We start from the raw sequence: 12,976 nt of genomic DNA on the forward strand, positions 1-12,976 counted from the left end.
GAACCCTCCAGGCACACGGCTGGCCCCTCTGGCCACCAGCCCCATGCTGAAGCTCTCTGGAGCCCACCAGAGCCGCTTTGGTACCATAAATCCAGGTACGGGTGACAGAGGCTTGTTACTAATAACCAGAGATGCTCCCATCACCCCTACCACTCAGGAAATCCCAAGGATTTTTTAGGAGCTCTGTGCAGGGAAAGGGGACAAAGACCAAATGTGTATGTGTCACAGACTCTCCCATTGGCTTACCCCTCCACTAATTCATCCCCACCATTCAGATCTCAACTTGAAAACTGGTCCCACAGGTTAGAGTCCCCGCCTTTGGACCCCCATGCCCCCTGCGTTTCCCCACCGTTGAGTTTATCACACTAGTTTTAAGTGCCCGTATGTCTTCCCCCTAGACTGTGAGCTAAACAGGGCCAGGACCAGGCCTGTATTCTTACCAATGACTCCCAGGGCCCAGCGCGGAGTCTGGCGTTCAGTCAGAAGTGGGTGGGGTGGGGTGAGGTGGGGGGTCGGGAGGAAATGAGAAAAAAGTGAGAGACCCCAACTAAGGAGCTCCAGCAAGGAAGGGAGAAATTCATAATTACTCTCCTGGTTAACAGAATAAACTCATGTTTTAAGAGTCAAGCAATATTATAAAAGTAGCAGTCCTTCAATAATTTTATGCTCTTATTTGGCAAAGATTTTCCTCCCATTACTACTAATCACACCCTAATGCACACTATACTGGGTGGTCCTGTCCCTTCCCACTATTAATAGTTTATCACTTATTCCCCAGGTCTCAGGGAACTCCCACAAACTTTCTTCATTTACCTATTCTGCTTGCAATCCATGCTTAACACTATAACCAGTAAGTTGTCTTCTTTAAAAAATAAAAGTTTTTTTAAATTGAGGATTTCCCCCACTTTATATTCTCCTGTAACAATGACTATTTGTTTACACACACCGAGTTCTCCTTGTCACCTCATGTCGCCGGAAGCTGTAGGAGTAGACGTGCTCCCTGTTGGCAAAGCTAGCATCCAAAGATGCCTTCTGCTCTGTGGGAGCCCCAGGACACGCAGGACTGGGGAGGCGGTGCTCCACTGCTGGCTGGCCGAGGCCCTGGGCTGCCACTCCGACGCTGGTAAAAAAGGAGTCTTAGCAGACACTCTCTAAGATGAGCCTCTAAGTCTGGAGTAATCTGGACACTCGGGCTGCTGTCAGGCGACACCACACTCTGGGCAGCATGAAGATCAGAAATCTGTTCTCTCCCAGTCCTGCAGGGTGCAAGTTCAAGATCAAGGTGTCGGTAGGGCTGGTTCCTTCTGAGACCTCTCTGGCTTGCAGGTGGCCATCTTCTCGCTGTGTCCTCACGTGGTTTTTCCTCAGGTGTGAGCATCCTGATGTTTCCGAGTGCCCAAATCTCCTCTTCTTGTAAGGACACAAGTCATACTGGATTCGCAACTGAGGAGCTCATGGCGTCATCTTAACACATGAGGGGTGCTGCAGGGGGCTCAACTCCACCCATAACACTGCCATTCAGGAACGCCACCCCCACTGGCGGGGAACCTTCCTTGACCGCACCAGGGCTGCCTTCCTCTTTACCTGCCCAGGTTCAGTGGTCTGGGAATGGGAATGGGCTGTACCACTGTTAAAGCAACTGTTAGATGCATGTGAAAGTCTTCCACTTTCCTTTTTCTCTAGTCTCTTGCCTCAGGAAACCCACGGGAGAGATTTATGTGTCTACTTAGTGATGAAAACCAGGGGCCACTGCGCCGGCTTGACAAAGGAACCCCGGTGGAACTCAGGGATGCCAAGGACTCACAATCTTCCAAATCAGTCTTGACATCAAATCCAACTCTAAAATACACCGTTTGGAGTTTTGTCTTTTTTTCAAGCGTGGGACCAATAAGTCCATTGTCCTTTTCCAACATCCTGACAAGTAGCTCTACATCCCAAAGACCTAGTAAATGAATCATGCCATCCTACTTGGAGGAAAGAAATCAGACAATCACTGCAGAGCACACATTCCTATCTGACACCTCAAAATTAAAGACCCACCTATCATAAAGGTTCCCATACAAAGAATCTTAAGTCACTGAATGTTTCCCTTGCCTCTTGATGTCACAATGCATTCACAATGATGTCTTCTAATATTAGAAAGGGAAAATGAAGCATAGCACTACATATACCCAACCACGCAGAACAGTAAATAGTGCGCTGATGATGAAGGTGATGGATCACAGGTTCCACAAGACCCCAAGCCAGAGTCTCAATAGCCTAGAACAATGAACCACACGGTGTGCCGATCAGTGCCCTTATTCCGAAATTATTTCTAAGGCCGACCAACCCCACTTGCAGAAAGGCTATATAACTTGAGTACTGACCGAATGAATACCTATGAAAGAGATCTTAGTGAGCTGCTGTTTCTCTCAGCCTATGCCACTAAAATCTGCTATCAAACCTTCATTTCACTCCATCTTTAAAACCACTAGCGAGGGGGGCGGTAGCGTAGAAGAGCTCATCCGAGGAGGCCCAGTGTGGCCAAAGGAACGTCAGGTTCAGAGGGCTCCTGTCAGACTGCTGTTCCTCGCCCCCCGGGAAAACGATGGCAGGGGCAGTACTTTGTGAGCAGGTGTCTTCACCACGCTGACAGCATAGTTAGGCTGTGGAGGGACCCCCCATGCTCAGGTGTTTGCGGCAGCTCGGAATCAGATCGTCCTGCAGTCCAGGAAGCCAGGCCCAGAACAGGCAGCATCGGGCCCAGAAGCAGAACCTCAGGGCGTTTCCCCGGCTTTCTCCCTGACACCGGCCGCAGCAGTGCACCACTGCTGTCTGGGGGAAAGGACACGCTTATCTTTCTGTACGACTTCCCATGGAAACCTGCACAAATGTGCAGGCAGCTCAGTGGCAGAACTGGATTCACAACACAACTTCAGACAGTGCAATTTCTGCACAACAGAGTCAAAGACTAGGAGAGGAAATCTCATCTCAGTACTTTCACACACAAGCAGAAATGCACATCCAGAGGAGAAATGACTGGAATGAGTCTATGCATGTGCATCACACTAATTAGAGTATTATTATCAACAGCGTGAGGCAGTGAACTTGGTGGCCAGGGCAGACAGGATATCAGGACACCTCATTCTACAATTAGTCTGCCACTGCCTGGCAGTGTGGGACTCAATCTGCTGCTTAACTTCCCTGGGCCTCGGCTCCTTCACCTGCAAACAGGCACGTCAGCTCTAAAGTTCTATCTTCAAGGATTTGTAATTCTAAAATGTTATGAGTCTACCAAGTGCCTATGTGGCTAATATTGGTAGTCTGATCTTTTGTTAAGGTTCATTTTTTCTTAAAGAAAAAGTTAAATTACAGATTTCTGGGCTGCACCCGGCAGCAGGCCATGGGCAGCAGGCCAGTGTTCCCAGGGGACTATTTTGGTAAGTTTGTTATTTTTCAGTGTCTCACTAGCAATCAGTGCCCGGGTGTTGCATTTTAATAACAGTCTGAAGTCAGAGTCAAGTGGGGCTCTGGGCTGTAGCTGGCAGGCTGGATCCCTGGAAAGTAACAGTTGCTACTGACATAAAGAACCATTCTAGAGGCGCACTGCCAGGCAAAGCCAGAAAGAGGAATTTTTTCACTTCTGAAAGGCACCCAGGTTGAATTTACTGAGGGTTCAGAGGAAGAATTTGCAATGTGAATAATACCTAAACTCAGAGGCTTATCTGAGAGGTACCCAGCAGATCACAACACTTTTGTTTCATAATAAAAAGCTGAAACTACAAAATTTCACAATTGCTAGTTGATTAAATAGATATTTTAAATGTGCAAAATGATCGCAAACTCCTCCTCTATCTTCTAAGTCCACGATGCCTTAGAGGTTTACTTCCTATAATTGAGGCTTGCAATTATATCAAGCTCAAGTCTCCTGTTCCCTATAGGAAGAAGAAGAAGAGGAAGAAGAACAACAACATAATAGGTATTTGGGATGGACTGTGAACGTGGAGAACAGAGGAGAAAGAAAGAGAGATTTAAAAAATTAAATTACAGTGGTTTCACTTTGGGATAAGAGCAACTTCTCTCTCAAAGTTTGCTATCACAGATGCTTGTAACTAAATCCTTTTCTCCTATTCAAGGCATATGTGTCGCCCCCCAAAAAATCCTGAAATATCTGCACTAGTATATGAGCCTATGATGTTCTTAATCAAACCCAATTGATTATACAATCATTATAATGTAGCATTTTCAGAGATAGTTTACTTTCTCCTTTGGCTAATTATAAGAATATTCTGTACATCACCACAAACATATCAAAATGTATCTACTAGCTTTTTAAAAAAGCACCTGTTGAAAAATAATAAAATAGGCTACAAATCCTAGGCTATTGCAAAATCAACTAATTTGAAAAAAATAAACTTTCTAAAAACCAAGTTGTTACCATAATACTGTACTGGAAAAAACCACCCCTGCAAGCCACTGTATCGGCCAAGAGCAGGGCTCACACGCAGCCGTGTGCACAGCGACAACCCGGAGGACCAGCAGTGACGCTGGGCTACACCTGCCCCAGTGCAGAGCCCTTGCTGGGCTGGGCTGCAGCGGGCAGAGCCTGGCAGCCGGGCCTGGCGCATCCCCCCCCAAGGTTCTCAGCTCACGGTGCTGCATCTGACAGTCAGGCTGCCAGTTCACAGTTTTTACTTATACAGGATATTTATAAAACGTAAAGAGGTTATTATTTATACTGACTCCCAGAGAAGGGGCTCAAGTTAAAAAAAAAAAATCAAAGGTATGTTGAGCTGTAAGGGTGTTCTGCCCCGGAGTGTTAAATTCCTTTGTGGTTACAGAACAGGAACCCTTCACAGAAAGACTCTTCAGAACAATATTCCTGTACAGCAATCAGGAGTAGCGACCTCTTCAGATTTTAGGTGTTGACACTAATGTAAATTTCTTCTATTGTAATTAGTTCTTCCTTCCTTGAAACTCACTAATTCTACAGGCCAATAGATTTATATTAAATATCTGATATTATTTCGTCTCTAGTAGAAGATAAAATATTTGTGTTGTGGGGGCAGAGAAATCACCAGAAAAGTACAGTAAATGCAGGTTTCCAGGCCACCCTCCAGAAATATGATTCAGTTGCTTTGCTTGGGGCTCAAAAACCTGCGCTCCTACAAATCCCTCGGTGATCTTGATGAAGTGATCCTGTTTTATGAAAAAGTGCTTACTTTTTCCTGAAATTCTGCTGCTGCCGACACCACGTTTCGGACCTACATCAACGCCACAGGGTCCGGGCCGGCGGGAAGGGTGCAGGTGACGAGACTAACTGTAAATTAGAAACTACTGAAGCTGGGCAATGGGGACTTAATGGTTCCTTACGTGATTTCCTCAACTTCTGTGTGGTTTGAAATTCTCCACAGTAAAAGAGAAAACCTCTGCAAACAGATCCAAACAAGTCTACCACCCATGGTCTTCAAGAGACAGGCAAGCAGACATGCGATCCGAACCTTCGCCAATTTAAGGAGATGCCCACAGTCCCTTTCAACAATTTCGAAAGCCGACAGACCCCCTAAAAACAACTCAATTCTTAAGTGTAAGAGGTTTGCCTCATATTTTTAGAGATTAGGCTACTCTTGGAGAGAGTCAAGCAAATCTACCTTTCAAATGTCCACTGTTCTAAAATAAAAACTTCCTGTCGACATCGCTGTGTCCCAAACGTGGGATGCAGAGTGTTTATAGCGGTGTTGGTCGTGGATTGATACTAAGTGGTCAAGTGTCGGAAAACATGGGCAGGACCCTTCCAAATCACCTGTCTCTACAAGGTCATTTGTCCCTCCAAAATCTCTCTCTCTCACTCTCTCTTTTTCCCAACACCTAGGATTAGATATAGGAAGCAGAGGATTTAAACCCTACTGTGAGTGTCCCAGTAGCGAATCCAGTGCCCAGATCTCGGATTCTAATACCATTCTCCAATAAAGGAACAGCCTGGAGAAGTGGCTGATCCTGGGGCTGGAGCCGGGAACATAAAGATGAGCCGATAGCTACTTGTAGTATCAGAAAGTACGCAGTATTTGGAAGGAAAAAAAGGGGGACACAGGAGCCAACTGAAAGAGCTCCCAATGGCCAATGCTGGTACATCTGAGCAGCAAAATAAAAAACATGGCACTGGACTATAACCCAAAGTGTATTACCAATATCCGCGTGTCCACACTGACACAGTAATCGAGTAAAGAAATAATGGAGGGAACTGTTAAATCTCCCCTGCGAGGAATGCCAAGTAATATACAAACAGCTAGTTCTCCCTCAAGGAGGTGGAGCGTGTAACTCACCACCATGAAGCACGGGCCGAGCCCACGCACACTGTGACGCAGGGAGGAAAAAGTAACGTCACAGTGGAGATGCTGGCCAGCAGCACCTCAGCCAGGCGATCAGGTGAGGGAAGCCTCTTAGGCTTCAGAATTAAGTGAGAGTGATTTTAGGGGGTTGGAAATGATCCAAGGGCTGTAGGCACCCTCTTCAGTTGGTGAAAGCTCACACAGAATGTCCGACACAGTCATATCGAAAGCACGCCCCCAGGACCGCAGGACAGGACGCGATGAGAAAAGCGCTTTGCTTGCATGGAGCTCCACCCCAGGACACACAGCCCCTAATCACGAGGAGGAGAGCCAACCAACGCCAGCAGAGGGGTGTGCTACAAACCACCGGAGCAGCACTTCTCAAAACAAAGCGCAGATTGGAGGAGCCTAGGGGGACAGGACAACTAAATGTAACATGGTGGCCTGGAGCATACGCAGAACTTAGGGAAACACTACAAAATCTGCACAAAGGATGGACTTCAGTTAATAATAATGTGTTAGTGATGGCTCCTACTCGAGACAAATGCACCACACTGCTGTAACATGTTAGTAGGGAAATCTGGGTGAAGGATACACAGGCACTCTTTGTACTACCTTTGCAACTTTTCTGTAAATCTAAAATAAAACAAGTACAAATGGCCTCATTCCAGGTGATGGACTGTGGCTGGATGAAAAGCAAGGTCCACGGAAGAATCAGAGGCTCTAAGCTATGTGTGCTCCTTTTCTCTCTCTCTCTCTCTCTCTCTCTCTCTCTCTCTCTCTCTCACACACACACACACACACACACACACACACACAGGTCTGGTGAGCTGGGTTCTCCGCTATCGTTCTGACCATCCCCACCCACAAACTTTTCCTGATCCCCTACACACCACGAGGCAGCGTGCAAACCCTAGCAACACTACGGGTATGAGACGCAGTCCTCGCAATCCGGGCGACAAGGCAGGACTTCGACAACCGTATTTGCTAAATGCAGACTGTACACCGGTACAGCGAGTCCCAACTTTCTGTGACCACACAGCCCACCCGTCAGCGAATTTTCTTTACATTCCTTTCATTTCATGTAAATTTATTTATTTAAAAACTATAAAAATGTGTTAGTGTACCAATATGTTCTATATCTCAAAAAGTCACATAAGCCAAAATTTTAAAGAGATGAAATGAAAATAAAAAGTTAAGTTCCAGTGTTTCCATCCTGCACCCCATGGAACACACCGTCCCACAAGTCAACACTCTAGGGGTTCCTTGGGGTTACAGGTCTCTAAGGACTGGGCAAGAATAAAGGACCTTCTAGGGAAACTGAGGCTGCACAGAACTCTCGGGCACTGAAACATTCGGCGTCAACAGTTCTCTTTCCCCACCTGAATCTCAGCAAAGTCAAATGAAATCTGAAGTCTTTGCTCTGTGCTAACCTTAGCAAAACAAAAAAACAAAAAAAGAAAACAACAAAAAAACACCCAGCCTTTTTTGAAATAGTGAGGTTATTTTTCTGATATGCTGTTCTTTGTGGCAGATAACTGCAATGCCAGGGCGTGGTCCCAAATTAGTCACTCGCTCCAATTTAAAAATACTTCAGTCCAATATTTAGCTCCGACACACCGGTACTGAGACCAGGAATGTCTGTCCAGCTTCTCCTTTCTACCATACTCCTTTCCTCACGTCTGAGTAACGAACATCTTAAAAAGAATAAAGCACAGCTAGGAGAATACAAAAATACATGACTTTAAAAGAGGGGGAGGAGACAGTCATCGTCATCTCTCCAAATGACATTTTCGAAGGCAAGCCACCACCCTGTGCTGGTCCAGGGTGGCCGGCTGCCTTCACGGGTGCTTTATGTGGGCATACAATCTTGTTTGGGATCAACTACACCTAGATTGCTCTGGGTTCCTTTAAGTTAAAACCGGCAATTGTTCACATGCAAAACTGTTAGTCATCTTGATGCTTAAAAGGAGGTTTATTACATAAAAGCCGACTAATCCAGATCATCTTAAAAATTTCTAGCGTAATGCCGCAACATCATGAATTTCAAGAAGTATCAATACCAGCCTGTCTATCATACTGAAGTTAGATTTAAAGGGTCTGGTCTTCACCCATCAAATAGCAAATTATTCTCGGTAACAAAGATTTTTTAAATCCAGCAAGTTCTAGGCATTCCACTTTGAGTTTCTTCTTGGAGGCAGGCTGTACCACCCCCCACTAGCCAATTCTAAGATAACCCCTCAAAAGTACGCGTTGGAGGCAATGAGGAAACCCACATTGCTGAGTGCCCTGCACACAGCAGGCCGTCACACCTCCGTGACTCTGCCTCACCTGCCCAACACCCCTCAGGTAAACACTATCAGGAGCCTGTGTTAGTAACTGAGTCTAAGAAGCCTGGGCAGGTCCAGAAATCTTAAAGCTACTGAGGTGGAACAGGAGGCTCACACCCAGACGAACTCCAAAGTCCAAGTTCTGGCTCCAACACCTTCTCTTCTACGACTGGTTCACGGCTTTGACTCTGAACTGGACTGGAAAGCTGGACTCGTTCTATGTTGCATCTACAAGGACTCTTTGAAGACATACTTAACTGTTTCAGAACCCTGGCCGTCCCTTACTTCCACTGCAAAGTCTTTTTTATCGCACACACAGCTGTTATCTCAGTGACACAGCCCACAGGGGACACAGAGGGCCCAAGGACTCTAAATTTCGAGAGCTGCATAAGCAGCACATTGATATCTGCAAAACGGAAGGAACGCGATAACTTCAACGCCAATCAGCTACAACACTGTTGGGCAGACCTCCTAACACTGGGCAAATGAGCCTACTCGGTTAGCCCCCAGATACCACCAACTGAAAGGAGTTACAACATCCCCAACCTAGTTCACTTCTCATGCTTCACAGCAGTAAACCCTGAAATAATTTACGTGGCCAGCTTATTGAAAATACGTCTTATTTTTCAGAAGGTGTTATAATAAACACAAAAATTCATACTTTAGGAAACACTACCTTTACTTCTGAAATCTCTTCCAAGACACAAGTCGGTGTGTGTAATCTACAGCAAGAGCCCCGGTTTCACAAGCTGTTGTTTAATCAGTAGCTGAGTCCCACCGGCTTTGCCGACTTCCGTGAGGTCCTTTATCTGGCACTGCTAAAAGCTTCCTCTGTACTCCGTGACCTAATATGCCACAGAACAATGGACACGGTTTCCTTGTCTCACCACTACTGCAGCTGATAAACGGCAGACCGAGAGGAATGCCTTCACACGTACAAGATCTTCCTGTATGATGTGGACCCGGAGACTCTAATAAAAGGCACATACATGTTTTCTAAGAGAGGAATGATCTGACCACTGTGACCTGTGGAAAAGAATGTCTTAACTGCAACCTTAGTGCGGTGACTTAACTGGGAAAACAGTGGGCTTCCTCTGCGTAAGCTTCCTGGTGAGGGTCAGCAAGAGCTCAGTCTACCTAACAAGGGCCCTTGAGGAACGGACTCTTGGGAAAGGAGGCTTCCAGGGAGGGTGTGAGGGACTCCCACAGAGAGAGAGAGGCCCAAAATAAAGTTCAACCACGAAATGCCTTCTTGCCTCTAACAGGCAAAGGCAATCCACATGTTTACAAAGTTTTATTATGATTAAATGTGTAAATACTTGTTTCAACTTCTAAACTTCGAAATGATATTGGATGATACATACAAAAAAACCCTTGGATAAATGAATTTCAATTTAAATGATAAATTTTAGTAAACTGCCTCATTTCTTTCCCCAAGCAAATAGGCTGGCAAAGGATAAAAATCCAAATATTTTTTCCAACCTGTTTTGGATAAGCCATCCTTTCTCCAAAGGACTATTGACCGGTTTGCACTTGAAGTAGCAAGAATAGGGTCACGGAGGCAGAAGACCCTGCGCGGTGCTCTACCCTAACTTGACCATGGCCAGCACTACCTTCGTGTGGCACGCCGGTGCCCGGATCCCTGGCAGCTCGAACTTGTAACTGCTCTTCTGTCTGCCCTGGATGCTCACAGGGGTTCCCCCTTCTTCACCCGGGAGCTCACTTACCAGGATTTGCTCACAGCTTTCTTTGTTTTCCTTGGTCTAGAACCTACCTCTGCTGCCGGGATTAACAATCTCTCCTAGACGGAAATGCAAACCCCCAGGTCTATGTGCAGCAGTGCGTCTTTTCCACAGAATGTAACTCTACTTACTTGTCGTTCACAGGCCACTTGTCTAACTACACACTTTCCAAGCAACAGAATATGAAGGGAAAGTCTGCAAAAACCTGCAAATACTTACTTATGCTTTATTTATTTCAAGATTTGGTATTTCTCTTTATGGGTTGATGATGTTCCCAATTGTTTCATAGCCCTCTAAAAACGTGGGTATCACCATCGGCACCTCGCTGCCTACAACAGCGAAAAAGCGGAACAAAACGCATGCTAAGGAGTTTGTAGCAAGGCACGCTTCTGCAGGTTCCCACACAGAATCTTTTTCAAAATACATACATATTCGATTAAGTGCAAAGTCATCTGGAAACTTCTTGAATCCCTTCTACTTGTTATCCACCAACCTCCTCTAGGGCTAATTTTCAATTTCACCATCAGTAACTTTCAATACCACCATCAACATTTTCCATACAGTCCTTTGTAACTTCCCAGACACTTTCCCCCACTCTTTTACCTGGGCCGCCTACACACTTCTAATAATACTCTTCTTATCTACGAGATCAGAAAACAGAATTCACCTTACAAATATTTGATCTCAGGCAGTGCCAGAAACTTAGCAACAGAGTATACGGCACAAGGATAAGTAGTCCCCAACTAAAGGGCGTCCGATGACATAACCTGGTGTGTAGCTCTGGAAAGAATTACAAACAGCTTTCATTGTAGATGTGTCTGAAAAATATGCCTTTGCTGGAGACACTAGCTTCCACATTCTGCACCCAATTAACATCATTCTAAAATAACCCTGGACTGCAAGAGTCTTCCCAAACAGTTACACGACTTGAGTCACGCAACGAGGGGGATCTAAGACCTGGATCTAGTTATGACTCTGCCTACAGTTCAGCTCTTGTCACCTTGGGTAGGTCAGCTGAACCCCACCCCACGCCCAGCCTCAGTGTCTTCCACTGAAAAATAAAGACGTGGGACTAAATTTTCTTTAAGGTCTATTGCAACCCCAAAATTCTATGAATATGTAAAATCGCAGTCTCTTCATTTCGAAGATGAGCAGTAAATGGTAACAAATTAGCCTCGATTCCTTTCCTTAAAAAAAAAAAAAAGACCCAACTTGGAATGCTTTCAGGGGTTGGTGTTTCATCCAGGAAAATAAACCGCAAATGAAAACGATACCGATAAAATGGGAAGAACGAAGGCAAATCACACTGACTTGGCTAAAACAGACAAGTCAAGCCCCTTGGGCCATTTTGCCAATAGTTATTCAAAGGCTGCTGCGCTCCGACCACTGGCTCCCTGGAACAGGAGTGTTTATAGAGCCGCTTCCCTCTCGTCCGCGGAGGCTCGACCCGAACGATCAGCCCCGCGCCTCACACCGATCTGTAACTTCCCAACAAGTCGCAGGGAACGAAGGAAACTCCGCAGAGCTGGCCAACCACTGGCGTCGCGGGGAGACGCGGGCGAAGGAACGTCCCCATTACCGGACGGGAGGGACTCACGCGAGGCAGGTGACATCTGGAAGGGGAAGCACAACTGCCCGGGAGCCGTGTGGGCTGAGGACCGACGGGCAACAGGTCCCGAGCCAGCCCCGCAGCCCGCCCCGGGCGGGGTCGGTCGCCGCCGCCCCGCTCGCCGCCCTCCCAGCCCGACCGCAGCGCGTCGCCCCCGCTCCGGCCCCGGAGAGGCAGCCCGCCCCTGCGGCAGAACCCTCCCCGACCGCTCGCTTCCCCGGGCCTCGCGGGCCCCGGCAGGCCCTCCGGTTCCTCGGCGCCGAGGCCGGAGCCCGCCCGCTGGCCCGCTCCCCGGGTCCCGGCGGCCCCGTCCGCGCCGCGGGCCCGCTCACCTGCACCTGTTCGCGGAAGCGGCGTGGCCCCGGCACTGCCAGCGGCCAGGACCAGCAACAGCAGCAACGCCGGGGGCCCCGGCATCTCGCCCACGGCACCGCCCCGGGGCCGGCTCTCCGGGTCGCCTTCCGTCAGTCCGTCTGTCAGTCGCTCCTGCCTCCCGACGCCGCCTCAGCGGCACCCGCGCCGGCTGCTCCTGAGCGCGCGTCGCTTCGGCCAAACCTCAGCCCGGCTCCTGGTCCGCACCCGCCGCTCCGGCCGTGGAAACACCATCCTTCCCGCCCGCCCGCCCGCGCCGCCCGCGCCGCCGCCTCCTCTCAACAGCAGCAACGGCAGCAGCCCTGCGGAACCGCGGGCCAGGGCAGCCGCGATCCCGCCGCCATGATGGGCTGCGTCAGGTGACGTAGAGCGGGGGCGGGAAGTCGTGATGGACAGCCCATGTAGCCAATCGGCAGTTCCACAGGCCTGGGAGGCTCCGCCCATTAACCTGGCGGGGAGAGGGTGTCTGCGTGTGCGCCCCCTGCAGACGGAGAAGTGCGTGGGCAGCAGGTAATGCCGGCAATTATTGTAAATTTAAAAATTCATGGAAGTATAAAGAAGACAATAAAAAACATCCAGAATCCACCCTGAATTTTTTCTCAGTATTTTAAAACA

The 12,976-nt window shown here is 47.9% G+C and overlaps 1 protein-coding gene across 2 annotated transcripts in view; it reads right to left on the bottom strand.

Moving 5' to 3' along the window:
• Positions 1 to 12,601, bottom strand: part of LMTK2 (lemur tyrosine kinase 2) — a 59,941-nt gene extending 47,340 nt beyond the window's left edge. Inside the window, exon 1 of one of the 2 annotated variants that reach the window (XM_053926033.2) lies at positions 12,328 to 12,601. In XM_053926033.2, the coding sequence (XP_053782008.1) occupies positions 12,328 to 12,406 (79 nt within the window). In that variant the 5' untranslated portion in view covers positions 12,407 to 12,601. Of the gene's footprint in view, positions 1 to 12,321 lie in introns of both variants that reach the window. The other variant, XM_053926032.2, reaches the window with a different exon arrangement.
• Positions 12,602 to 12,976: the final 375 nt, after the last annotated feature.

Source organism: Desmodus rotundus, chromosome 6, assembly GCF_022682495.2.
Source record: "Desmodus rotundus isolate HL8 chromosome 6, HLdesRot8A.1, whole genome shotgun sequence".
Taxonomy (NCBI): Eukaryota; Metazoa; Chordata; class Mammalia; order Chiroptera; family Phyllostomidae; genus Desmodus; species Desmodus rotundus.